The sequence below is a fragment of the Rhincodon typus genome, chromosome 9, assembly GCF_021869965.1.
Source record: "Rhincodon typus isolate 14 chromosome 9, sRhiTyp1.1, whole genome shotgun sequence".
NCBI classification, from domain to species: domain Eukaryota; kingdom Metazoa; phylum Chordata; class Chondrichthyes; order Orectolobiformes; family Rhincodontidae; genus Rhincodon; species Rhincodon typus.
Genome location: NC_063340.1, coordinates 13708778 through 13736007, shown reverse-complemented (window position 1 = coordinate 13736007; position 27230 = coordinate 13708778). Strand labels below are relative to the sequence as shown.

The following is a 27230-nucleotide window of genomic DNA, read 5'->3' as shown; positions in this document are numbered from 1 at the left end:
TTTCTGATGAAGGGTCTAGGCCCGAAACGTCAGCCTTCCTGCTCCTATGATGCTGCTTGGCCTGCTGTGTTCATCCAGCTCTACACCTTGTTTTCTTAAACTGATATATCAGTTGCCAGTGTAAAATTCCGAGCAGATCCACCTCTGTGCTCTGCCCCATCAGGGCCTAAAATTCCAACCGACTCTAGTAGTAGCATGGAATACAATTAATTACTATCAACCTTTCTTTTGCCTCTTTTCCTGTGCAAACATAATTTTGCATGCACCTTTTCTGTATCTGCCAAAAAGTTCAGATGATCTGTTTCAATCCTATATGGAGACTGTTTAAGAGCAGATGCTTGAATGTAACTTTTAACAAAAATATCTTACTTACACTCTAAGATTTCATCTATTTGCCCAGATTATCTGAAGGCTAGAGAATCATTTCTTTTGTGTAGACTGTAGACTCCGAATTCAGAGGGTTCTAACTCACTTAAGCTGAATAGTTACCCAGGAAAATGATAAGATTAAAAAAAAGGGGTTTCCAACCCTGTTTGGAATATCTGAACCATTGTATAAGAGAAAACCACTGGTGTAAACCTCTTCAGCCATGCTGTGATGCAATTTATAAAGAAAACCACATAAGTCAAAGTAACTGAACTTTAACAGCTTATTCAATATTCAATAAGCTATATTTCATAATTTAAGTGCAAATATTTACATCTGGAATTTCCTTAATTGTTCAAAGGATGTTCAAGTAGAATTTCCACCTATCCTGACCCCATAGAGTTTCCTCAGTCAAGATTTATGATGTATTCATGATGGGAACCACATCAATAAATAAGGACCCAACAAAGCCCTGAGAAACATTCTGGCAATATTACAGACAGGAGGACACAACAATTTTAAAGGAGTGGAAAAGCCCAAAAAATGATGAGACCTAGACTTCCTAGCGGCATTCCCAAAAATACATCCAATATATTACCTCTCAGGATAGTAAAAATTAATTTTAAACAACCTTTCACTGTTCCCTGCAGTATTTTGAGGATTGCTGCTACCTTTATCTTGTCAGTCTCTAAGTGTAATGGAATCTGCAGAGAATATCATCTGCATTGTAATTTACAAGTGGCAGGAAGAGTAGCACCAGTGAACAACTGTCTCAGTGAGCTGGAGATGAAAATGTAGGTCTTCATAGACATGGCAATAACCCCCACATCTCCCATCTTTCCTCTTGATCACCTGTTATCCTGTCCAATTTGGAGTGGTATAGGCATCTTGTACACTGTAAAGAATCACAATATATACTTAATTTCTGATTTAGTTTATAACTGTACAATGGTATTTAAACGCTTAAGAAAACATAATGGTAATTGAAACACTTCTGAACTGAAATCCTTGAATTCTTGTCTACCCAGGATAGAGGATCATGATGATGTCACACCTATCTTCAATGAGCAGACTGATACACTGAGATACATTTATGGTGAATACTTCCTGGCAGAACTAATAGAAGCTCAAGATGAAACGACCCGAGCTGCTGTCTGTGAGGTCTGTGTTTAGCTTTGCTTTTTATCATGCTAATAAACTCATCCTCAGATTTGTTTAAAGAGCACCACGTACATGTTGCATGGCAGTATACACTATACAGCTAATGCAAAACACTGATAAGGGATGCAGAGAAAAAATACTAAATAGTATAGAGAAACTAGTAAGAATTTTAAAGCTAGTGAAGAATGTTAAAACTACTAAGAAAGCAGGTACCGTACAAAATAAAGAACATTATATGTTAATTGCTCCTGTACCTTATAAAGTGAGTTTCAAAGTCTGGGACTACAGCATTGGACCTTCTGGAATTTTTACTTGAACATATGACAATTTGGAAAATTTGGCTTGGACCTAAGTTGGAAATCAGTTGAGACTGCGAAATGTAGCTTGGCTGTGATCTCTAAAGATGCAATAACCTCACAGATTTCCAGCTTGAAATATACCAAATTGTGAAGAGCATTAAGTAATATGTACTTCTTTGAGGTTTTGAGTTGACTTTTTAGACACGCCTCATTCTAAGTGCTTCATGAGAAGTGCTATTGAGTCAAACAAACCAAAACACCCAATGTGTGTGCTAAATGGTGGAGTTTAAAATTCATGATACTACAAGTGACATATTGGAGTGTTCTGTTAAATGTGAAAGATCAGTCAGATTTCCACCTTTTGTTTACCATCCCACATATATAAGAGGCTTGCATGAACCTGGCACCTGTAATCTGGATCAGATCCAGAAAAGTGAGAGTGGGAAGAGGTAAATTCATGGCTCTTCCATTATGATATATTTCAAGTTTAAATTCTGTGCTTTGTAATAGCCTTTTTGTTTCCTTGCCCTCTCACTTCCATTACTATTGTTAACTGTCAGATTTTTTTTAGTGAAAAGCAAATTCTGTTTTTGCTATATATGTGTATTACATTAGGCCAACGCTGCCCTGCATGTGTTACAGGTGACCACTGAAGACTTGTTGTGTTGGGTAAATGCACACTAAGCCAGAAATAAAAATATCATCTATGTGTCATATACTATGTGCTCAATGGCAGGCATATAAATATTGAAATAAGGAATCTACACTCATGGCTGCTTCACAAAGTGCCCACATTAATTTAGCAGAGGCATGCAAAATGGAATGTGGTTCTTCCCCCTTCTAAACTTGTCATGGTTGTACTCATTTTGAACCTATAAATGAGCGAAACATTGTTGAATTTCTACCTCAATAATTTTTCCAATGGTACATAAATTGGCAAATAAAGAACTAAATTTGTGGTGGCCACGTGGTAGTGGACATACAATTTTCATTGTTAAGGGCCCAATTAGGGGTGAGATTGCAGTGTGTCTGCCATTTTGCTGGCATCTGATTGACCCCAAACCTCAATGGAGGTGGCCTCAATTTTTAAAGCTAGGATCTATCAACATCAGAGGATCCATGCCACAAAGAAGGAGTTGCATTCACAAAATACTGTGACTATTGCCAAAACCATTCCAGCAAACGTATTTTCCTTCCACCTAGATTTACCTCCCTGTCCATATCCCCACTACATAATTATGTGCAATTGTTCTCCCAGTTATCCACCTGCATTAGTCACACCTATCTTACCGATTAGCATGCCAAAGGTCCAAATTGTGGCTATCTCACAAAAGATTGCAGTAGTAACCTTGCTGTCAGCAAATGCATGCTCAGGTGCCCCTTTGGACCTGACATTTGTGTTCCAATACTAACAACAAATTTCTGGCCAAAGTTTGTCCAGAATCTCAAAAGAACCCGTGATAATACTGTGTTAATTTCATATGTTATGCAGGTAAATAACAGTGCAGTGGGGTTCATTAGCGTGTGCAGTGAAGTGAATGTCAAGCTACTGAATGAATGCTTTGATTTACGTCCATTTCATGGTCTTCGTAAAACTCCTGAAGAGGAAGCATCTTTAAAACTAACAGTAACAACTTCAGGTACAAGTACCCATTTCATACTTGTATATGAGTGGAATATTGTTGCATTTCTATCTCATTAATCTTTCCAAATATGCATAAATTGGCAAATAGCCACTCACCATCCCGACTTGGAAATATATTGCAGTTCCTTCAGGGTCAGATTCGGTCCCTTTAGCCTGCTCCGCCATTCAATAGAATCATGGCTGATCTGACTTTCCTCATGTTCACTTTCCTGCCCTATCCCCTAAACTCTTGATTCCCCTGCTGATCAAGAATCTATCTCTCTCAGCTTGAAATGTACACAATGACTCTGCCCCCACAGCTCTCAGTAGCAAAGAGTTCCAAAGATTCACAAACGTCTGAGAGAGGAAATTCCTCCTCATCTCAGTCTTAAATTGGCAACCCTTTATCCTGAGAATCTGGTCCTAGATGCTCCGACTGGGGGAATATCCTCTCAGCATTTACCCTGTCAAGTCCCTTAAGAATCCTGTATGTTTCAAAGAGATCACTTTTCATTCTTCTAAATTCCAGTGAGTAGAGTTTGGCCTTTGCTTATAAAACAATCCCTCCATACCAGGGATCATCCCAGTGATCCTTCTCTAAATTACCTCCATTGAAATGATATACTTCCTTAAATAAGAGGACCAAAACTGCTCACAGTACTCCAGATGCAATGTCACCAACACCTTGTACTGTTGGGGAAAGACTTCTCTACTTTGCACCTACCTCTTTTAAGATCCTAGGATGCAAGCCACCAGGACTAGGGAAGACAAACAGGAGGCTGGAAGAACACAGCAAGCCAGGCAGCATCTGAAGGAAAGGAGAAGTCAACGTTTCAGGAATTACCCTTCTTCAGGACTGGATGTGGGGGTACAGGAAACTGCAGATAAAGTGGGCGGGGGGGTGATGTTGGAGGGGAGGAGGGTAGCAGAATGGTGGTGATAGGTGGACACTGGTAGTAGGTAAGACCTAGTTGGTGGATGGAATGGATGAATCCAGTTAGTAGCTGGAAGGGAGAGTCGGTAGGTGGAATGGAAGGGAGGAGTCTGGAAAGGGAGCCGGGGGATGGGTGGGAAGGTTATTTGAAATTAGAGAACTCAATGTTAAGTCCTCCAGACTATAGGGTGCCAAGGTGGAAGATATGGTGTTGTTCCTCAAATTTGCGATCTGATTCACTGTGACACTGGAGGAGGCTGAGGATGGACATGTCAGAGGGGGAGTGGGGGACGAGTTGAAATGGGCAGTGACTGCGAGTTTAGGCTGGCCATTTCGGGCCAAGTGAAGATGCTCAGTGAAACAGTCACCTAGTCGACGTTTGGTCTCAAATCCTTTCCCTCCCACAACTACCCCCCCCCCCCCCACCACACCACGTCCAACCCTCACCTATCATATGCTATTGCCCTTCCCCCCTCCCCTCCTTCAGCCTCCTCGAGACCCCCTAAAAATCCCACCCCTGAACCTTGCCACATATTCACCATCCCCCCAACCTCAAACTCTCTGAGACTGAATGTTCTGTCCTCAGTAAAGGGCTCATGTTTGTACCTCTCCACCCCCACCTTGACGAGTTCTGTGCTGCCACAATGTGGAACTATTCTTGCGTCACCTTCCGCCTCCATGCCTTCTTCTTCAGTAAAGACTCCCAACCACCCTTCGGAGACCCATTTTACTGCCTCCAACTTTCCTCCTCCTCTTGGACACCCCTCATGGCCTCTTACCCGTCCTGGACCTCTTTATTGCTAACTGTCAATGTGACATCAACCGCCTCAATTTCTCCAGGCCCTCAGTTTTTTCCTCTCCACAGTCCCATCCAGTCCCTCCCCACCAATACCCTTCTCTGCCTCGCTGAATTAGTCCCCACCCTCAATAACATTTCCTTCAGTTCTTTCCACTTTCTCCAAATCCAGGTGGCCATGGGCACTCACGTGGGCCCCAGCTACACCTGCCTCATGATTGGTAATGTCGAACAGTCCCTCTTCAGTACGTACACGGGTAATATTCTCTAACTCTTCCACCATTACAACAATGACTGCATCAGTACTGCATCCTGCACCTAGGCTGAACTGGAGGAGTTCATCGACTCCACTAACAACTTCTACCCTGCCCTCAAATTCACTTGGTCTATCTCAGACATCTCCCTCCCCTTTCTTGACCTCTCCATTTCCATTTCCAGCAACAGTTTACAGACCAACATTGACTATAAATCCACAGACTCCATAGCTACCTGGACTACACATCCTCCCACTGTGTATCCTGCAAAAACTCCATCCCGTTTTCCCAATTCTCTGTCACATCAGCTGTGACTAAGAGATGTTCCACTCCCTAGCATCCTGGATGCCCTCCTATTTCAAACAACGCTCTTTTCCCCCTCTGTCATCCAGACAGCCCTCCACCGCGGCTCCTCCATTTCCCACTCCATAGCTGTAAACTCCCGCCCCTAAACATAATAAAGATAGGGTTCACCTTGTCCTCACTTGCCACCCCACCAGCCTCTGCATCCAACGTATCATTCTCAAACACTTCTGTCAACTCCAATTAGACCTCACCACCCAGAACTCCACACCCCTCTCTGCCTTCCGCAAGGACCATTCCATTCGCCACTCTATAGTTCGTGCCACACTCACCACCAACCACACCATGACCCCCTCCAGCCCCGCTCCTCCCCCCGGCACCTTCCCCTGTAACCATAAAAGATGCAACCTGCCCACACACCGCATTCGTCACCTCCATTCAGGGCCCTAAGCAGTACTTCCAAGTGAGGCAGAGCTTCACCTGTATCTTCTCCATTTAGTCTACTGCATCTGGTGCTCCCAATGTGGTCTTCTCCACATCGGTGAGACCAAACGTAGATGAGGTGATCGTTTCACTGAGCATCTTCGACTGGCCCAAAACGGACAGCCTAGCCTCCCAGTCACTGCTCCTTTTCAACTCCCCCGCCAACTCCCCCTCCGACATTTTCATTCTCATTTCCTCCAGTGTCGCAGTGGATCATATTGCAAATTTGAGGACCAACACCTTATCTTCTTCCTGAGAACCCTACAGCCCAGAGGACTTAATTCTCTAATTTCAAATAACCTTCACACCCATCCCCTGGCTCCCTTTCCAGCTCCACCTCCTCCTTTCCATTCCACCTCTTGATGCTCCTTTCCAGCCACCAACTGGATTCATCCCTCCCATCGAACAACCAGGTCAGTACCTACTACCAGTGTCCACCTATCACCACCATTCCATGACCCTCCCTCCCCCTTTATCTGCAGCTCCCCCTAGCCCCACATCCAGTCTTGAAGAAGAGTAATACCCAAAACATTGACTTCTCCTTTCCTCTAGATGCTGCCTGGCTTGCTGTGTTCTTCCAGCCTCCTGTTTGTCTACCTTGGATTCCAGCAACAGAATTTTTTTTTTTGGCTCAGTACCAGTGAACAATACTGTCTTTAGCCCCATTAGGTTGTTGAATATTACTTCTTTAGTGATGGTGATGATACTTAATTCCTCCCTGTATTCTTTAGTATTAATGAAATGTCTGAACTATCTTTAAAGCCTGATGCAAAATATCATCTTAACTCCTCTGCCATTTCCTTGTTCCCCAAAACATCTCTCCAGATTCATTTTCCATGTGGCTATTTTCACTTTAATCTCTCTCTTCCTTTTTACACATTTATAGAGCCTCTTATTGTCAGTTTTTATATTCCTTGCTAGTTTACCTTTGTGGTTTATTTTCTCTGTCTCTATTATCTTTTTAGTCCTCCTCTGGTGGATTCTGAATTTATCACAGTCATTGGGTGTACTAGCAGACTATCCTTTATCAGAATTCAAGTAATTTGCGATGCTAGTGTTTTAAAGCAAGGCAGGAAAAGGGATGCAGAAAAAATAAAAAAGCAGGATAGAATAGAAAAAGCGGAAGTGAATACAAGAGAATGATAATGCAATGCAAAAAATGAGTTGGTAATAGGATAAAAACTAAAAGGTATATTCAAATGTATGTGAAATGCAGAGTCATTACCATCATTAAGAGAGGATAGCCAAGACATAGGAAAATATCTTGCCCTTTCAGGTGCCTCAACACTGGTATTTTTTTTTATTCATTTGTGGGATGTGGGCATCTCTGGCTGGCCAGCATTTCTTGCCTGTCCCTAGTTGCCCTTGAGAAGGTGGTGGTGCGCTGCTTTTGAACCGCTGCAGTCCTCCTGCTGTGGGTTGACCCACAATGCTATTAGGGGGGGAATTCCAGGATTTTGATCCAGCGACAATGAAGGAACGGTGATATATTTCCAAGTCAGGATGGTGAGTGACTTGGAGGGGAACTTGGAGGTGATGGTGTTCCCATATGTCTGATGCCCTTGTCCTACTAAATGGAAGTGGTTGTGGATTTGGAAGGTGCTGTCTGAGGATCTTTGATGAATTTCTGCAGTGCATTTGTAGATAGTACACACTGCTGCTACTGAGCGTCGGTGATGGAGGGAGTGAATGCTTGTGGATGTAGTGCCAATCAAGCGGGCTGCTTTGTCCTGGATGTTGTCAAGCTTCTTGAGTGTTGTTGAGGCTGCAGTCATCCAGGCAAGTGGGGAGTATTCCATTACACTCCTGATTTGTGCCTTGTAGACGGCGGACAGGCTTTGAGGAGTCAGGAGGTGAGTTACTCGCCGCAGTATTCCTAGCTTCTGGCCTGCTCTTGTAGCCACTCTGTTAATGTGGTGAGTCCAGTTGAGTTTCTGGTCAATGATAACCCCCAGGATGTTGAGAGTGGGGGATTCAGTGATAGTAACACCATTGAATGTCAAGGCATGGTGATTAGATTGTCACTTATTGGTGATGGTCATAGCCTGGCATTTGTGTGGTGTGAATGTCACTTGCCACTTGTCAGCCCAAGTCTGGATATTGTCCAGATCTTGTTGCATGTGAATGTGGACTGCTTCAGTATCCGAGGAGTCATGAATGGTGCTGAACATTGTGCAATAATTGGCGAACATCACCACTTCTGACCTTATAATGGAGGGAAGGTCATTGATGAAGCAGCTGAAGATGGTTGGGACTAGGACACTACCCTGAGAAACTCCTGCAGAGATGTCCTGGAGCTGAGATGATTGACCTCCCACAACCACGACCATCTTCCTATATGTCAGGTAAGACTTCAACCACCGGAGCATTTACCGCCTGATACCCATTGATCCCAGTTTTGCTGGGGCTCCTTGATGCCACACTCGGTCGAATGCAGCCTTGACATCAAGGGCTATCACTCTCACCTCACCTCTGGAATTCATCTCTTTTATCCATGTTTGAACCAAGGCTGTAATGAGGTCAGGAGCCGAGTGGCCCTGGCAGAACCAAACTGAGCGTCATTGAGCAGGTTATTTCTGAGCAGGTGCCACTTGATAGTACTGTTGGTGACACCTTCCATCACTTTACTGATGATCGAGAGTCGACTGAGGGGGCGGTAATTGGCTGGGTTGGATTTGTCCTGCTTTTTGTGTACAGGACATACTTGGGCAATTTCCCACATTGTCGGGTAGATACCAGTGTTGTAACTGTACTGGAACAGCTTGGCTAGGGAAGCGGCAAGTTCTGGAGCACAAGTCTTCAGTACTATTGCAGGAATGTTGTCAGGGCCTGTAGCCTTTGCAGCATCCAGTGTCTCCAACCGTTTCTTGATATCACGTGGAGTGAATCGAATTGGCTAAAGACTGGTATCTGTAATGCTGGGTATCACTGGAGGAGTCCGAGATGGATCATCCACTCAGCACTTCTGGCTGAAGATTGCTGCAAATGCTTCAGCCTTATCTTTTGCACTGATGTGCTGGGCCCTTCCGTCATTGAGGATGGGGATATTTGTGGAGCCTCCTCCTCCAGTGAGTTGTTTAATTGTCCACCACTATTCACGACTGGATGTGGCAGGACTGCAGAGCTTAGATCTGATCCGTTGGTTGTGGGATCGCTTACCTCTGTCTGTCACTTGCTGCTTTCACTGTTTGGCGTGCAAGTAGTCCTGTTTGGTGGCTTCACCAGGTTGATACCTCATCTTCAGGTATGCCTGGTGCTGCTCCTGGTTTGCCCTCCTGCACTCTTCATTGAAACAGGGTTGATCCCCTGGCTTGATGGTAATGGTTGAGTGGGGGATATGCTGGGCCATGAGGTTACAGATTATGCTGGAGTACAATTCTGCTGCTGTTGATGGCCCACAATGCCTCATGGATGCCCAGACTTGAGTTGCTAGATCTGTGTGAAGTCTGTCCCATTTAGCACGGTGATAGTGCCTCACAACACAATGGAGGTTGTTCTCAATGTGAAAGTGGGACTTCATCTCGCCAGGTCACCAGAAGCTTCTGGTTCCTATAGACTGCCTGTTGCGACTCTCGGGATCTAACAGTGAAAAGGTAAATCTTAATTCCCTTCTTGTCATGGCAGTCAGAGTCATGTGGGGCGGAGGGGTGAAGTCAGAGGGTGTCAGAAGCGAGGGCAAGATGGGGGCTAAAGAAGGTCACTCCTTTGTCCGCCATCTCTGCCTTCAGTTATCACCAAATAAATGCAGCAGGCTGTTCACCATAATTTCCCAGGTGGGAACTAACTACCTTTCTCTCCCACTGTGGAAACAGGTGATCAGAAAGGTGGTGAGATGAGGTCCTAGGTGGCTACTAACTGACCAGTAAAGTGCTTTAATTGCTGGCAAGTTGGGAAAGTTGCCCCTGGACCATCTTACCCAGCACTTAGTTGCAGAAGAAACAACAAGGGAGCTAGTTTCTCTCCAGAGCAAACATGTGTAATTTGTTTCTCCTTGTCACTACCTCTCTCATGGGGAGGTGAAAGTTCACTTAGGGTTTGGAATTGTTGAATTTAATGTTGACTCCAATAATCATAGGGAAAGGGCATTGAGCAAACTGTTGGAGCTGCATGGATTTCTGATGGATTTCATCCTTGGGTCTTGGTGTAAGTTCTTAACAGGAAATGTTGGCTAATGTGCATCAAACTTCTCATGCTGGAGGACTGTTTGCTAAACAGTAACTGCGCTGTCCTTGTCAGGTTAACCTGAGGAAATAGACTGTTCAAAACCATTTCAGCTCACAGAAAACTTCCAAGTTCAGACTAAGAACAAAGAACAAAGAAAATTACAGCACAGGAACAGGCCCTTCGGCCCTCCAAGCTTGCGCCGATCCAGATCCTCTATCTAAACCTATTTTCCAAGGATCCGTATCCCTCTGCTCCCTGCCCATTCATGTATCTGTCTAGATACACCTTAAATGACACTATTGTGCCTGCCTCTACCACCTCCACTGACAACGCGTTCCAGGCACCCGCCACCCTCTGCGTAAAGAACTTTCCACGCATATCTCCCTTAAACTTTTCCCCTCTCACCTTGAAATCGTGACCCCTAGTAATTGAATCCCCCACTCTGGGAAAAAGCTTCTTGCTATCCACTCTGTCTATAGCTCTCATGATTTTGTAGACCTCAATCAGGTCCCCCTTCAACCTCCGTCTTTCTAATGTAAATAATCCTAATCTACTCAACCTCTCTTCATAGCTAGTGCCCTCCATATCAGGCAACATCCTGGTGAACCTCCTCTGCACCCTCTCCAAAGCATCCACATCCTTTTGGTAATGTGGCGACCAGAACTGTACGCAGTATTCCAAATGTGGTCAAACCAAAGTCCTATACTCGGCAAAGCACTAATGCTTACAACTTTAGATAAAGCAATGTTTTAATCCTTGTGAGTCCCATATGCAGACATTTTAAATCTCAGTCTTCCTGTGTTCTAAAACAATAGCTTGCAGTTTTACAGCAATTGGTGTGTAATGTCCCAAGATGTTTCACAGGAATGTAACCTGACAAAAGTTAACAGTGATCCCAAGATCTAAACTAGAAGAAACATAACCAAAGGGTTGATCAAAAAGATATTTTTTTAACAAGTTTCTTAAAGGAGAAGAAAAGGAGTAGAGCAAATGTCTGCAGGCTAGTCAACCCCATAGTCAATATTGCAGAGAACTTGCAAGCAGCCTTGCTTACCTGCCACATCTATAGTTTATGTGGAGTTAAGGCCAAAGGAGGTAAAAGCTGAAACAATGATTTCATTTAACGTAGGCTGTATAGTTGTAATCAAACACATATGGCGCTTAATCTGACTCCTAGAAGTTAATTGAGGAATTATTGATTTTCTAGAAACAGAAAACAAAAGCGCTTCAACTGGAGTTTCTGAAGATAATACAGACGAAAAGGTATGTCACTTGTCACCAAAAAGAAGTGCAATCAAAAGTCTTTCAACTTTGAACAAAGCTTTGCAAAAGAAATTTGTGTAATGTTTTTCATGGGATACCAACTACTATGGCTGGTTTTGTGTTCAGTTAAGTCCCTAGTTTCTTAAAACCATTTTGGCTGAAATTTTCTTTCCTATCTATCCTCTGAATAGTTTGCGCAGTTTATCCATGTGGTTTTCTGTGCAAATTTCATGCTGAAATTTGTTCTCCTCAGGTGAGCCAACATTTTAGACTGCTTCATTGCGTTTTGCATCTCCTAAAAGTTCTATAATAGCACCTCAAATTTTACATATGGTCTTTACCTGATGCGTACATTAGCTCAAACATTTTCTGAGTTCCAGTGAAAAGCTTCCATGCCTATTTCATGCTGCTCGAGTAATATTCTTCACTCATACTCTTTGCCAGTAGAAATAAAAGAGATAGAATTTCCAGATATTCCCATTTATTTGACACAATATTAACCAAGAATTTACATAAACTTTGCAGAAATATTTGCAGTGTTTCTCTGCGGTTTCCATTAATCTTCTGTTATAGAGGAAGAACTAGGAAAGTCCTTCAAAAATTTTAAGTGCGAGTAGCAGATCACGTTGCTTCAGCATCTGAAAAGTTGATCCGTAGGTCCAAGAAGACTGAAACATAACATGATAATTAGTTAAAAACTGTGACAGACTTTCACTCTCTCTGGTTCTGTCCGAACTGCATATTAAATATCTGATTGGGACTCATATAACACGACCTTCATTACTTATAAATATTGAGTCATGAAATGTTGAAATAGTAAATCATTTTTCACTATTTATTTTAACTCCTGACATGTCCTGGAATCAACATGAGTGAGCTCCAACAATTACAGCTATCTTCCTTTGTGCCAGGTATGACTCCAACACTTTTGAGTTTCCCTTGACTCCAGTTTTGCTGGAGAAAAATGCCTCAGATCTAACAGGATGTAGCACAGAACATGGTTGGCCCAAAAACAAATCTTTTGTAGTGACCAAATTGTTTTTATAGAAAGCAGCTGTCAAATTCTACTAGTACGCTGGTGTTATAATCATGAAAACTTTTGTTCTCCAAACTTTTGGATGATCAGAGAATTCATTCAGTGTTTTGGTGTTGCTGTATGTCCACTTCTAAAATGTTCTATCCAAATTCCTTCAGCTAATTTCAAATCTGTGATAACATTATGTGCTAGGTGTAGAGAAGAGAAATGTAAAATCAGCATTAGAGATTAAGAATGAAATTTGGGGATCAGAGTTGCTATCTACATATCACAACATAAAGGCACAGAACAACTGGTTGAAATATGCAAAATGTATTTGTGAATGCAAGTTGTTATAGAAGTAACAATGTTGGTTGAATGAGCCTTTAATTATGTTGACTGTCATCCTACACAAGGATTGTGGCCTCCTGATCACACTACAGGTAGATCTCCTAATATACAAGATTCATTTAATTCTTTAGATGTGATGAAGGTAAAATATTTATTCAACAATCAAATCAGACAGTGTCAGTATTTCCCCTATCCACCCCCGGAGATGTGAGATACCACACAAAAAAGCAGTGCCATGAGTCAGTGACCATCAGGTCGGGCCAAGGAGGTTGTATGTGCTTCTGTAAATGAAACCACACCACCACCACCCCACCTCCACCCCACCCCACCCACCCACCACCACCACCACCACCAATCCAAATAGGTTCCAGATCTCAGGAGTATGCCCACCAAAGTAATCTAGGGCATGGAAGCAAAGCAGTCAGTGGATTTCCTTAAGCTCATCTCCAGTTATTGAAGTGGTACCAAGATGTAGCAGTAGGAAAAGAAAGATTAAAGAACATTGAAGTTACTTTGAGTGCATGGGTTCCAATCTTTCTGTATAACATTTGCCATAAATACAGCACTTTGTATGAGAGTCCTGTGGTATGTTTCAAACTCACTTTATGTTTTCCTTGTAGGCTACCTTGATGATTAAGGGGCAATGATCACATGATTCATGATCGTCACGTGCAGTGGTGCATAGAGTGCTGAGGCTGTGATTCACTGCTGTCCTTTGAGGGAAATATAACTATGGAAAGCAAGAACTTAAGCTAGATGGTTGGGTTTTGAGTGTCAATCAGCATAGTTAAGACCCTCTACATCTCAGTGATAGATCAGTGACCATTTCAAATGCAGATCTGGGTGATACAAGCGCAGCCCCGATGTAGTCACTCATAACTTCGTATTGATATAAAAGTAAAATACTGCAAATACAGGACATCTGAAATGAAAACAGAAAGTTCTGGAGGAACTCATCACATCTGGCAGCATCTGTGGAGAGAGAAACAGTATTAACACTTTGATTCTAACCATTAGTCAGGAGCAGGATGTTATTCGTCCAAAAGGATCAAATTAACTTCAAATTTACACCGAACAAAGTAGCTAAATATTTTAAAGATATAAACTATGCATTCCCTTGAGGAATGCCTTGTGCCATAATTGGCTTATAGTGCAGAGTATCCTGTTTTGTTGCCAGCTGCAATCATGCTGAACAAGTCAGAATCAAAGTGAAACCTTGATATTCCACAAGTTTTCTTTTAGTTGACGATGGAGGTCAATCACTAAACATTTCACAAGAGGCTGTCAATATCCTTTTTACAAAAACGCAAAAGATGTTTATTACTCTACATAATGACTATTCAAATGACCCCATTCCAATCATCATTTAGCCCAGCCATACAAGTACTCAAACCTCAGAGAAGACTAACTCTTATCTACACGCTAAAGTTTCTTGCTCAGCTGTTGGCTGTAATTGTTTGCTTTCAGCAAAGTGTTGTGCAATCTGTAGACCGTAGTTTCTTCAGTTAATATCCCAGCCAAGACCCTTTAAAGAAACAAAGTTCAGCTCACTATTACTTAACATGGGTTCTTTAAACTCACATTTTCAACAACCTTGGAGCATATCTTCCTTTCTGATACTTGCCAGCCCTCTGCTTTTGGAGCATTTCCTTGCAGTGTTTGCTGACAGTGGAACTGCGGAGCAATCACACTTATGTGTTCACTTGGAAACGTGCATGCACACTGTTCCAGACTCTGTATGTCATTGTATCATGCGTAAAGACGGGTAGACAGGGTGGGCAGCGGGGGGTGGGGTGGGGGCGGTGGTGGTAACAGATGGCCCATTTTCCCAACCCCACTGCAAACCTCGGCCCAGTATCTCTCCCCTAGCCTGACCTCTGCCCTCACTACCCTGACCCAATTTCTCCACCTCCACATTCAGCCCAATCTGTCTCCGCACCACCTGCCCCAACCTGATCTTTACCCCGAACAATTCTAGCCTGACCTCTCCCCCCAGCTCTATCTCCCCATCCTCCCCAGTCCATTCTCAATCCCCTCTCTGTTAACAGTCAAAGTGATAATGTGCATACATGTATTTGAGGGGAGTATCATGCATGTTCCACAGTGTCAGCAAATGTAGCCTTTTTTACAGTGACTTTTAAATATCTTTTAAATACTGGGGAGGCAATGGCCTCATGGTATTATTGCTGTACTGTTAATTCAGAGGCCCAGATAACGTTCTGGGGACCGGGGTTCAAATACCACCACGGCAGATGGTGGAATCTGAATTCAGTGAATATCTCGAATTAAGAGTCTAATGATGACTGTGAATCCATTGTCAATTGTTGGGAAAAGCCCATCTGTTTCGCTAATGTCCTTTAGGGAAGGAAACTGCCATCCTTACCTGATCTGGCCTACGTACTCCAGACCCACAGCAATGTGGTTGACTCTTAACTACCCTCTGGGCAATTAGGGATGGGCAATGAATGCCAGTGACACCCTCATTCCATGAATGAATAAAAAAACCACTTACACATAGACACACACACCCATCCTAACTGCTTGCAGACTGCTAAAAGCAGCTCCTTTCCTTTACTGGCCCCCTTTCTCTGGATAAACTTGTTTTCTGGCCCCTTCTCTCTCTCTCTCTCTCTCTCTCTCTGTCTCTCTCTCTCCCCCCCCACCTCTCTCTCTCTCACTCTGTCTCTCTAGTGGTTGTAAAACTCAAGTTAGAAAACACATTAGCAATTATATTCCATGTTTTACTGGTCATTTAGCTGAAATCACATGATTTTAAATGAATGCTGTTTTGAATTCAATGTTCAAAATTATTTTGTGATGGTTCTAAGAATGACAGATCTTTGCAGGACTGAAAATCCTAACTATTATTATCCTCCATTTCAGAACGCAAGTTCTCAAATAACAATATATTATGAATCTTTATAAAAGTCTGGATACATTACTGCGAAGCCATTTGCTGTCAAGTGTAGCCACAATCAGGTTATTCAGGACCTTCTGCCTCATCTCACTACTGCCCTGGCTTCCTCCCTCGTTCCCTCAGCGTCTCCATTGGACTCCTTTTCTCCTTCATCTTAGGAGACAATTGGCTGCTCTGTCTCCCCATCTTCTAAGTTCTTACACTATCATTGAGCTAGGTTGTGCAGGGCACAGCAAACAATCTTTCTTCTCAGACCCTGTGTAGCAAAAACTGGAATGCTTTTCCTGAGCAGTCCAGGCAGTGGACTACTATAACTTCAGTATACCAATTGTCTATTCAGTGATGTCTCAGAGAATACGCAGGCTGCAGTTCCCTGGATAGTAGGCATACATCTGCAGGAATTCTTGCCTGTGGTCACAACAAGCTGAACTTTGATGGAGTGAAATTCCTTCCAGTTCAGAAATTTGGCTGCATTATGCCACAGAGCTCTGATCTTCACAATTGTACAGCAGATTGGCCCTTGTAAATGAGGGAACCAAGCAATGTTTGCAAATTCAGTGGCTCAGATGCCTTAGCTGTCTGGGTGCATGATGAACTGGACAAACAGATTTGCTTTCCTGTAAAGGGCATTTGTTGAACTCACAAATGCATCTATAGGCTGCCAGTTGGTCGAAGCCACAAATAATCCCAGCTGATTTTTGAAAGAAACCAATCACTAAGAAATTCAATGCGGCTGTTATCTTCAAAGCCACAGGACCTCCCAAGCAATGTGACTACAGATTTGCCTGCAGAAATAGCAGATACAAGTGACAGCTTCCATAATTTTGCGAATATGCCTCTAGCATTGCCTTTTGCTCATCCTCACATAGCTGCAACATTTTTCTGTACACTGTCTCTCAGTAGTCTGCATGATGTTGCTGAGGACTCTGGTTCTCTTCTTCATGTTTGTTTATCTTTCCACAGCTGTAGCCCCTAAGCCTTGTGTCCCTGCTTCTGTTGGCATTGTTCTTTCTCCTTAACCTTAGCAGAGGGGCAGCACCCCTTACACTGTAAGCATTTGTACAACGATAAAGCTTGGTCACAAAGGGGCCAAGTAACAGAAGGTTGTACTCACTGGAACTTGGAGCAAAAAGACAACCCCACTAGATACACTCCTCATATATAAGGACAGGTTTGCAAACACTCCTGTTCCCGTTTTTGGCTAACAAGATTGTACCCATAAATGGAATTCCAGTGGGCTGGAGTGTTAACGATATTCATGATATTCTAATGAATGCAAAAGAGACTCTTGACCATGAAGATCTGGTAGGCTGATCTGCCTGAAGGGTTCTGAAAACTTAATAGTACAAATTTAAAACACTGTTGGGAAATGGAATTTTTATCTCCCACTCAATTAAATTCCCCACCTGCACTACTAATTGCTCTAGATGGGCCTGGAAAATTTATGGTTAATTCAAGAATCATGAATCTGCACTCAGAAAATAACTCTGAATTGAGAAATAATTGTTGCCAATTTTCTGGAGCAATTTCAGTTCTAGAATACAGTTTTGTTTTCCAAATTAGTTAAAATGACACTATTGTAGATGTCTCATTCATTGTGAACATACCTTCAATGTACATGTATTTTAGTAGAAATTTGTAAGACTCCTGTAGTTTCAGCATATCTTCACATTTCAGTAGGTGTTGTTGCAAGCCTTATAGTTTTAGTCAATACTGACAAAGAATAATGTTTATGTATGCTGAAATAATTAGTATGTGACTGAGTGTGCAAGTGCAAATGTAACTAAATGTAATTTTTTTACCCCTTGCCTCATCTTGCTGCAGGGAGAAGTGTCAGACAGTGTTGAAAATGCCAAATTGCCAGATGGTGATGTTGAAGACCAAACAACCAAAGAAGCAGAGAGCAGCAAAGAGATCGCTTCCAGTCCAAATGACAGCCATTCTTCAAATGCTTTTTGTGTTGTGTTGTTCTGTATTGATGAGACATATGAAACAAGGCAAGTTCTAGAGCAATGTTAATTATTTATATTTGTAAGTTAGTGAAGATTGTGGTAAAGGAGTTCCAAAAAGTAAGGTGAGATGGTTGAAGACCCGTTCAAAAGGAGTAGTGGACAAGGAGACAGGTGTCCAGAATCTGAACTACAGGATGTGAGAGGGGATGTAAAGCTAGAGTAGTTGCCAACATATGGTGCCATGATGCCTTGACTTGTTTTTCTTTTGGATGAGGTTGAAGATTTTCAATATTATCTTTTGGAGGACGGGGACACAGTAGTAACAAAGGAAATATTGAAGATATTATCCAGAAATAATGAAAACATGGATAAGGACTTTAACCAGCAAATAACACTGCCAAACTAGTTATTTATCTCAATATTTTCTGATGATTTTAGTTCTTTGTGTGTCCAGTCAACATTAGAGAAACGACTGAAATGCAAAATTTCCTGTTTTATTAATAACTGAGCCATTGATGGTCACAATTACCCTGGCCTTGACAGGTGCAGTGCAATGGTCGGCATGACTGAGCCAAAGGACTAGAGCTCAGAGTAATGTTGAGAGATGAAGTCATAATTCAAAGAGGTATGTAGTAATGTTTGGAAGCTCAGTACTGATGGGCTCAGTAGGGACTGCCAGAAAGAAAGGAGCATGGAGGATCCCCTTGATTACACAGGCTAAGCCTGTGACTAACTATGTCAAACATACCCTGCATTACCTTCCATGTTCATGTAACTCATAAATGCACACTGGAAATGAAAAATGTTTGTGACCACATCCAAAGTGAACAGAGTAAGTTTTCTTTTTCTGTCTGAGCACAAGGGTTCTACTTGTGACTGATATGAGGCCCTACAAGGAGCAATTACATTAATCAGGCACTTGAAGTCATCTGTAATCATAGCACATTGCATGTGAATGCAGGCACTGTCCGTGTAATACAAATCATAGTCACACATGATATTTTTGTGCTCATAAAATTTCTATCTGTCTTTATGTTACTAATTGTGTTATTTGTGTTGAGTGGTTCAAACCAATCCAAATCCTATATCTGTTGCCTTCTACAAATTACATTAATTCCTTCTAAATATGTGCAAAAAGGGAGATTAAGTAGCTTAACATGATTAACATGAAATTAGTTGATCTCATCTGGCTTTGCAAATAGAGACCAAGGGCAATATTTTCCCATTTTTGGGTAAAGTGTGATTCGTGGTGCTCAGTCCACCCTGGCTTTCAGCAGCTTTTCTCATGCAATCATCTGCTATTCACCTCATTAAATACACTCCTGGGTTCCTGGGAACCTTTCTCAGGATTTGTGCAATGGAGAGGTGAAAGCACTAGCCATGTCAGGAACTTCTATGATTGCGCTGTTGGTGACATATTTAAAGCCCAGCTGCACACCACTTCAGACACTGCAAGTCAAGAATGATCCCCAAAACAATCCTTTTCTCAGCTGATTGCACAGGAGGCCACGACACCAGACCAAGCCAGCCTTAGGTACAAATTACAGCACAGGTCAGTGCTTTGTCCTGGATGAAAATGGATGTCCAGCAATGTAAGAAGTTCAGTATTATCTTTGCTCTGCCATCTCACCCTCATAGGCTCATCACTCACTGTACCGCTCAATGACTACAAGTCTTGATGTTGCATGTACCATGTCTACTCAATTATTCTCTCCCTCCTTGTCATCCCAAACTACTAACCCTTCCTGCCCTTTGCTCTTTCTGCTTGATTACTGGGACACCTCACCACTGTTCTGCTCATGCATCATTACTAACTGCTCTTCCATCTCCATCTATCACAGTCAATCCTTCCAGTTGAGTCATTGCAGGAAATATTGGGCAAGTGTAATATTCAGTTCAATGACAAGGCAATGGGATAACTAGTCTCAGATAATGTCAGAAGTCACATGACACCAGGTTTTGGTCCAACAGATTTATTTGAAATCATAAGCTTTTGGAGCACTGCTCCTTTTTCAGGTGGAGTGGAGGGAGCACAGAGGCACAGAATTTATAGGCAGATAAATAATGGCAAGATAATTCCAGGTCATTAAGAGTGTCAACAGAAAAGTACAAATAGTGTGAATAGAGTGTTGACAGGCTGAATACCAAGACTTTGCAGATAATCAAAAGTGTCAAATGGTGTGGGTAAAGTGTCAACAGGTGAATAACAAGTGAAGCGATGACTTATGAACCTAATAATTAAGGCAAAGAGATAATTACAAAAATATCAAAACTAAGATGGTGTTGAGACTCTAGATTTTTTGTAATTATCTCATAGGTTCATAGGTCATCCCTATGGAAAAGAAGGAGGGTGAGGGTAAAGGAGCAAATGAAAGAGAACATGAAAGAAAATGAAAGAGAAGCCTGTGGAGGGGCAAAGGGCAGCAGAAAAGATTGCAGGAGAGGCAGAAACTGAGAATAATGATTGGTTTCATACCATTGGTCCAGGATTCTCTGCAAATTAAGGAATGAACGCTGGGAAAGGGGAAAAAAATTAGTAAAATAGGGAGATGGAAGGTAAGAAGGCAGAGAGTTCAATATGAGAATGGAAGAGAATCATTGATAGATGTAATTGGCTGTGCCCTACTTCCTGGTGTGGAGGTGCCGATGTTGGACTGGTGTGGACAAGGTCAAAAATCACACAACATCGATTTATAGTCCAACAGGTTTATTTGAAATCACATGTTTTCATAGCGCTGCTCCTTTGTCAGGTGAAGTGAAGAGAGCACCCAGGCACAGACTTTATAATCAGAGAGATCAACAGATTATACAAATGGTGTGAATGGAATGTTGATAGGCTGAATAGTAGGTCTTTGCAGGTGATCAAGGGTGTCAGATGATGTGAATAAAGTGTCAACAGCTGAATAACAAATGAAGAGATGACCTATAATCCGATTAATTGAGGCAAAGCGATAACTACAAAAACTTAAAAAGGAGGTGGTGCTGGAGACAAACCAAATGACTGGAATAACGTGCTAGGTATAAGAGCCACATGCCAAGGGTCTAACCAAAGTAACAAGTAGTCCAAAACTGTACAAACTGATTAAGGTAGAGAGATCATAACAAGTTATCAAGGTGATATTGTCAAAACAGGACAGGAAGGAAGATTTTACAGAACAGTATAGTGGGGTCACATGTAGCACAACATAAGCCTTAAGATCATGGTTGAGGCCATCTTTGTGGGTACAGAAATTGGCTATCTGTTTGAGCATGGTGATTCTGCGTTATTGTGTACATTGAAGGCCGCCTTAAAGGGCGCTCACCCGAAGATTGAAGGGTGAATGTCCTTGACCGGTGAAGTGTTCCCCGACTAGGAGGGAACATTCCTTTCTAGCGATTGTTGTGCAGTGTCCATTGTCTTAGCATCTGCATATTCTTGCCAATATTCCATGCCTTGGGGTATCCTTGCCTGCAAGAGTGTGGTGGACAACATTGGCAGAGTCATATGAATATCTGCCGTGTATGTGGTGGGTGGTGTTCCCATGTGTGATGCTAATATCCACGTCAATGATTTAGCATGTCTTACAGAGGTTGCCGTGGCAGGGTTGTGTGCTCTTGTGGTCGATGTTGTCCTGAAGGCTGAGTAGTTTGCTGAGAATGATGGTCTGTTTAAGATTTGGTGGTTGTTTGAAGATGAGAAGTGGAGGTGTAGAGATGATTTGGCAAGGTGTTCGTCGTCATTGATGACATGTTGAAGGCTGCAAAGAACATGGCTCTGGGGAAGTACTGGACAACGAAGGGTACTCGATCAGTCATATCCTGTGTCTGTCTTCTGAGTAAGTCATTACAGTTTTTCGCTATGCATGTTGGAACTGGCGATACTGAACATCATATCCCATTCTTATGAGGGCATCTTTCAGCATCCTTAGATCTCCATCACATTCTCCTTGTCTAAGCAAATCCTGTCTATGCACAGGGCTTGTCCCTAGAGGACAACTTCCATAGGGTTCCCTACTTTCTGGTGTGTGAAAGGGGTAAGTGGTTTGAAACTTTCTACTCAATTACTATTTTTCTGTCCATTTGGTGTTATAATAACTGAATTTAACTTATGAAGGCGTAGCCATGGCTATTTTTCCTTGTGCTTGGTGGTGCCTTGATTTCTGCTAAATGGAGTGTGACTAGTCCCAGAATTTATGGATCACTGGGAAGTGTATGAGCAATTCAAGGTTATATATTCTGTTCAGTTTTGATATGGCTGAGTGAGGAATTGGCCATTTTTGACAAGCAGAATCCCTTGATGTAGCGCAGGTTGAAAGAAGTAGTCAGTAAGAGCATTAGCAATATAAGGATTTGTAATATTCTTAGTGGCATTGGGACAAGAGGTTGTGGCCAACACTTCCAAAGACTGTTGGATGATCAGTGCACAACTCTCAGATTATCAGTGGCAATATTAGAGCAAAATCCTCTGCTGGAAGGGCAGAGCCTTGGCATCTGGGCAGAGAAGATGAATGACAGACAGGAAGCCATGCCTTGAGGATAGGAACGCAATAGACCTTGGTGGCATCACACAATGGCTGGATACCATAGAAACTGGTAAGTCACTGTTACCTTATTTGCCAGGACTGGACAATAGATTCAGTTCACAACAGATGAGTCCTCACAGGTACAGAAAGTGGAGGAAATACTCAACAGGTCTGTCAGCATATATGGCGAGAGAAGAAGAGTTAATGCTTTAAGTTGAATGAGACTCTTCCACAGACTCTTCTTCCTTCATGTATGTATTCATTATCCTGTCAACTGCTGTGGCTCTTTAATCCACTGACAGTGCAGGATGTTGTAACTCTTCAATCCAATCTCCACAAAGTCTGTGGATGACTGTGCAACAACAAGGGGTTATCCCTTTAAAAGATAATACTCATTCCTCAGTGAAGCCAACTGCTAATGTTGCTTCTGAAAATGTGATTCTGGTACCTGGAACAGTTGAATGGTGTCCTACAATTAACTCCTGTTTTGATCATGGTGAGTTGCTGTGTTCTTCATAACATGACCCTCTAGAAAGGCTTGGACTTTGAGGGTGTTGAGGCTGTAGAAGGAGACAGCTCAATGAGTAAGTGGAGGGGCAGTACATGGGGGAGCGGGGTTGGGGGGGGGGGGGGGGGGGGGGGGTGGCAGCATGGAGAAAGTGGAAAGAGAGGATACAGAATACTGCAGGTTCTGCAGCTGAACAAGGAGGTGAATGGCTATTATGAGAATTGCCCTCAATGCAGAGATCTGTGCGGCATCTCCAGAAGCTAGGATTTGCTGGGATTGCCTCCATTAATTGCCCCTGTTGTACAGACTTCTGCTATTAGAGGAGCTAAGGGGTCCAAGAATGATGATAGTGCAACATGGTGTTGGCACCCTTACCTTCATCGGTAAAATCCTCAGCCCTTGATTGGCCCTTTGGATTGATAAAACTTGATGCTCTCCATGGAATTGGCCATTCTCTGAGTAGGGGGATTCTTGTACTCATAGCTCTGAGCTTTTATGACACACATGAATTTAATGGACTCTTCCACTCTGCCTGTGACCATACAGTGTCTCAGGGAACATTGACATGTGGCCACACATCTTTTTCTGCTGTTCTTTTCAAATTTGTACATGAGCAGCATTAAGCTGACATTCAGAAGTTGCTGTCAATGATTCTATGCCACTCCATGTGGAAAACCCAGACTAAAAACAATTGAATTAATTAAACATCCACTTGTACATTATTAGTTTCACTTTAAAACCGTTGAGAAACTACTTCAAATTAAATGAGGTTATAATTAGTTTGTAAACAATGTACTAACTTCATATTACTTCTAAACATCCTCATTGGTCCTGAAAAGCTGTTTATACATTTTTCAGAATGCCAGATTTCTCAAATAATGACAAATTCACATTTTAAAAAATATTTATTTTTAAAAATGTTTGTTTACCTTTACTTTAGCTTCTATCCTAATCTAATCATAATTATTTATTTTACTATCTGAAAAATTACATTAAATGTGAAAGATAACAATTACTTTTAACTTCTTGGTTTGTTGTGTGTGAATATTTGAACATATTTTGCTACTTGTGTGCTTGCTGACATCACTGCTGTATACTTGAAGACATCCCATTAATTTAGTGCCAGTTTTATGTCTTGCTATGATGAGTCTTCACCCCTGTCAAAATCAGATCAAATTTCATTTGAAAAAAATTCAAAGACCCAAGAGCTGTTTCAGAAGTTCACTCTTCATTCAGGAAAATAACTTAAGTAACTTAGCTATGCTGTTACATAACTTGAGATTGTGACTCTTGGGCCTTAATAACCTAATTAGTTAAGACTGTCTACAGAACACACATTGTGTCTTTATCATAGAATATGGAATAGCACAGCACAGAACAGTACCTTCGGCCTGCCGTATCTGTGCCGACCATGATGCCATCTAAACTAATCCCATTTGCCTGCACGTAGTCCATATCCCTGTATTCACTGCCTGTTCATATGTCTGTCTAAATGCCTCTTAAACATTGCTATGGTATCTGTGTTTACCACGTCCTCTGGCAGTGCGTTCCAGGCGCCTACCACCCTCATCATGAAAAGCCTTCCTTGTACATCTCCTTTAAACTTTTCCCCTCTCATCTTAAACTTACTCCCTCAAGCATTTCCATCTTGGGGAAAAAAGACCCCGACTATCGACCCTATCCATGCCAATCATAATTTAATATATTTATATCAGGTGGTCCTCAGCCTCTGACAGTCTAGTGAAAACAATCGAAGTTTGTCCAATGTCTTGTTATAGCTAATACACTCCAGTCCAGGTAACATCCTGGTAAAACTCTTTGCAACCTGTCCAAAGCCGCCACATCCTTCCCATAGTGTGGCGACCGGAACTGCACACAGTACACGAAATCTGGCCTAGCTAAAGATTTTATATACCTGCAAAATGACTTGCCAACTTCTATACTCAGTGCCCTGACCGATGAAAACAAGCATTTTGTATGCCTTCTTCACCACCTGATCCACTTGTGTTGCCACTTTAAGAGAGCTGTGGACTTGTATCCCAAGATCCTGCTGTATATCAAAGGGTCCTACTATTTATTGTATATTTTTGTCTTGCATTTGACCTCCCAAAATGCATCATCTCACACTTGTCCTGATTAAACTCCATCTGCCATTTCTCTGCACAACTTACCAACTGATCTATATCCTACTTTATCCTTTGACAACTTTCCTCACTATTCACAACTCCACCAATTTTCATGTCGTCTGCAAATTTACTAATCAGCCCACGTATATTTTCATCAAAATCATTTATATATATTACAAACAAAAGAGATCCCAGAACTGATCCTTGCAGAACACCACTGGTTACTTCTCATCTTATAAAACTCCCTCAAATCACCTTTATATGTTGCTGCAAAGTGTAGAGACCTAGTGAGTCTTTCTTAGTAATAATGATCTTTAAAATTGGGAATTGAACTTGCAGCTCCCCTTTACATCCTTTTCAGAGGCTCAATATTGTACAGCATTGGAGAACAAATAGAACTAAGACCTAACCGACATTGCAAGATTGGCAAGAAAACACTAAACAAGCATAACTTAAAATGAATCTTGACTATTCAAAATGAAACGAGAAGCTGATTTTTACAAGATTGCAGGCATTAGCTGGAAAGGTGAAGGGGGCCAATGCAATGAATATAGCAATCCTCAGAAATTTGTTAAAAGGTTGGTCAGAAAGCATAGAAATGTGTGGTGAAGGACGTTGCAGTGGACTTAATCATAATGGCAACAAATTACTCCTTTGATGTAACAGTCAATGAAGGTTTCCAAATAAATGAAAACCTTGAAGTGTACTTATGGGGCTGAAATTGAAGATAAATTTAATATACTTACTGATTACTTCCTTGATGTATTTATAAGAAAAAATGCTAGTTCCATGCCCTTCATTATCAAAGACAATCCATGCAAATTTAATGACTTGACATCAATGAGATGAAGGTTCTGTGTAGGCTCAAATCAGATCTGCCAGGATGAATGATGTTTACTTCTGGTTGCTAAGAGAAGCAGATGACCAAATTTCTGAAGTGCTGTCATCATGAATACTGTGGAGGCCATAATAGATTTAAAGCAAGCTTTACAGTTTTTGGGAGTACAGTTCAGTTTTATTCACTCCTTTCCCATGAGTTTACCAAAGCAGATCTGAAGCAATTTCTCTTAACAGTCTCGAGTCCCTAGTAGACCAGAAACCTATAATGTCTTTTGTGTTAAATGGAATTCAGTAATACATTTAACATCAACTTTTTTCTAAGCACTATATTCTAAAGCTTAAAATTCTCTATGGACAGTCAGAGCCAGTTCAAAAATGACTTTTTCAAAACAAGGCTATATCCGCTTATAGATGTTTTAAAATGTTATTTTTGTGGTATTATATTTCTGCTGCTACTCATCTTGCAATATATATCATAATAATAATTAATAAATATGGTGTATTTTGGTAAGAAGAATATGGAAGGCAGATACAGACTTGATTATTAAATGCCTGGTTGGGATTGAATGGAAAAGGGACATAGGAGTACAGACTTAAAAATTAATAAAAGTAATTATGCAGATTAGTAAGGTCCTAAAACTAAATACTGGAGTTTATTTCTGGAGGGATGCAATTAAAAAGCAAAGACACTGTATTTAATTTTGAATTATACCTTGATTAGACCACATTTGGAGTACTGAGAAGAGTTTAGGTCTCTATGATATAGAAACCACATCGATGCATTGGGGGAGGTACAAAAAGAGTCACTAGAAGACATTAGTACTGCAGAGATCTGCTCATCAAGAAAGGCTGAACAGGCTGGGGCTCTTTTCTCCAGAAAAGAGAGGTGACCTGTCACAGATCTTTAAATTAATGAAAGGGTTTGATCAGGTAGCATAGAGAACATATTTCCACATATGTGAATCCAGAACTGAAAGTCATTGATATAAAATAGTCACTGATAAATCCAGTCGAGAATTTGAGAGAAACTTCATTACCCAAATAATGGTAAGCATGTGGAACATGCTATCAAAGTGTAGTTGAGGTAAAGCAGCCATGTCAATATGCAGCAAGACATAGACAAGGCTCTGCCAGACAACAAACATCTCCAATAAAACAGAATCTAATCTTCTCTCCTTGGCATTCAATGGTATTACCTTGCTGAATCCCCCACTGTCAATATCCATTGGTTACCATTGACCAAAAGCTTAACTGGACGAGCTATATAAATAGAGATAGTAGGAACTGCAGATGCTGGAGGATCTGAGATAACAAGGTGTAGAGCTGGATGAACACAGCAGGCCAAGCAGCATCAGAGGAGCAGGAAGGCTGA

General features: G+C 41.7%; 1 protein-coding gene across 1 annotated transcript in view; it reads left to right on the top strand.

Annotated features, from left to right (window-relative positions):
* cfap61 (cilia and flagella associated protein 61) overlaps positions 1-27230 on the top strand; it is a 183179-nt gene that overhangs the window by 31468 nt on the left and 124481 nt on the right. Inside the window, exons 7-10 of the mRNA XM_048600915.1 lie at positions 1395-1527; positions 3319-3466; positions 11592-11647; positions 17755-17927. Coding sequence (XP_048456872.1) covers positions 1395-1527; positions 3319-3466; positions 11592-11647; positions 17755-17927 — 510 coding nt within the window. The remainder of the gene's footprint in view (positions 1-1394; positions 1528-3318; positions 3467-11591; positions 11648-17754; positions 17928-27230) is intronic.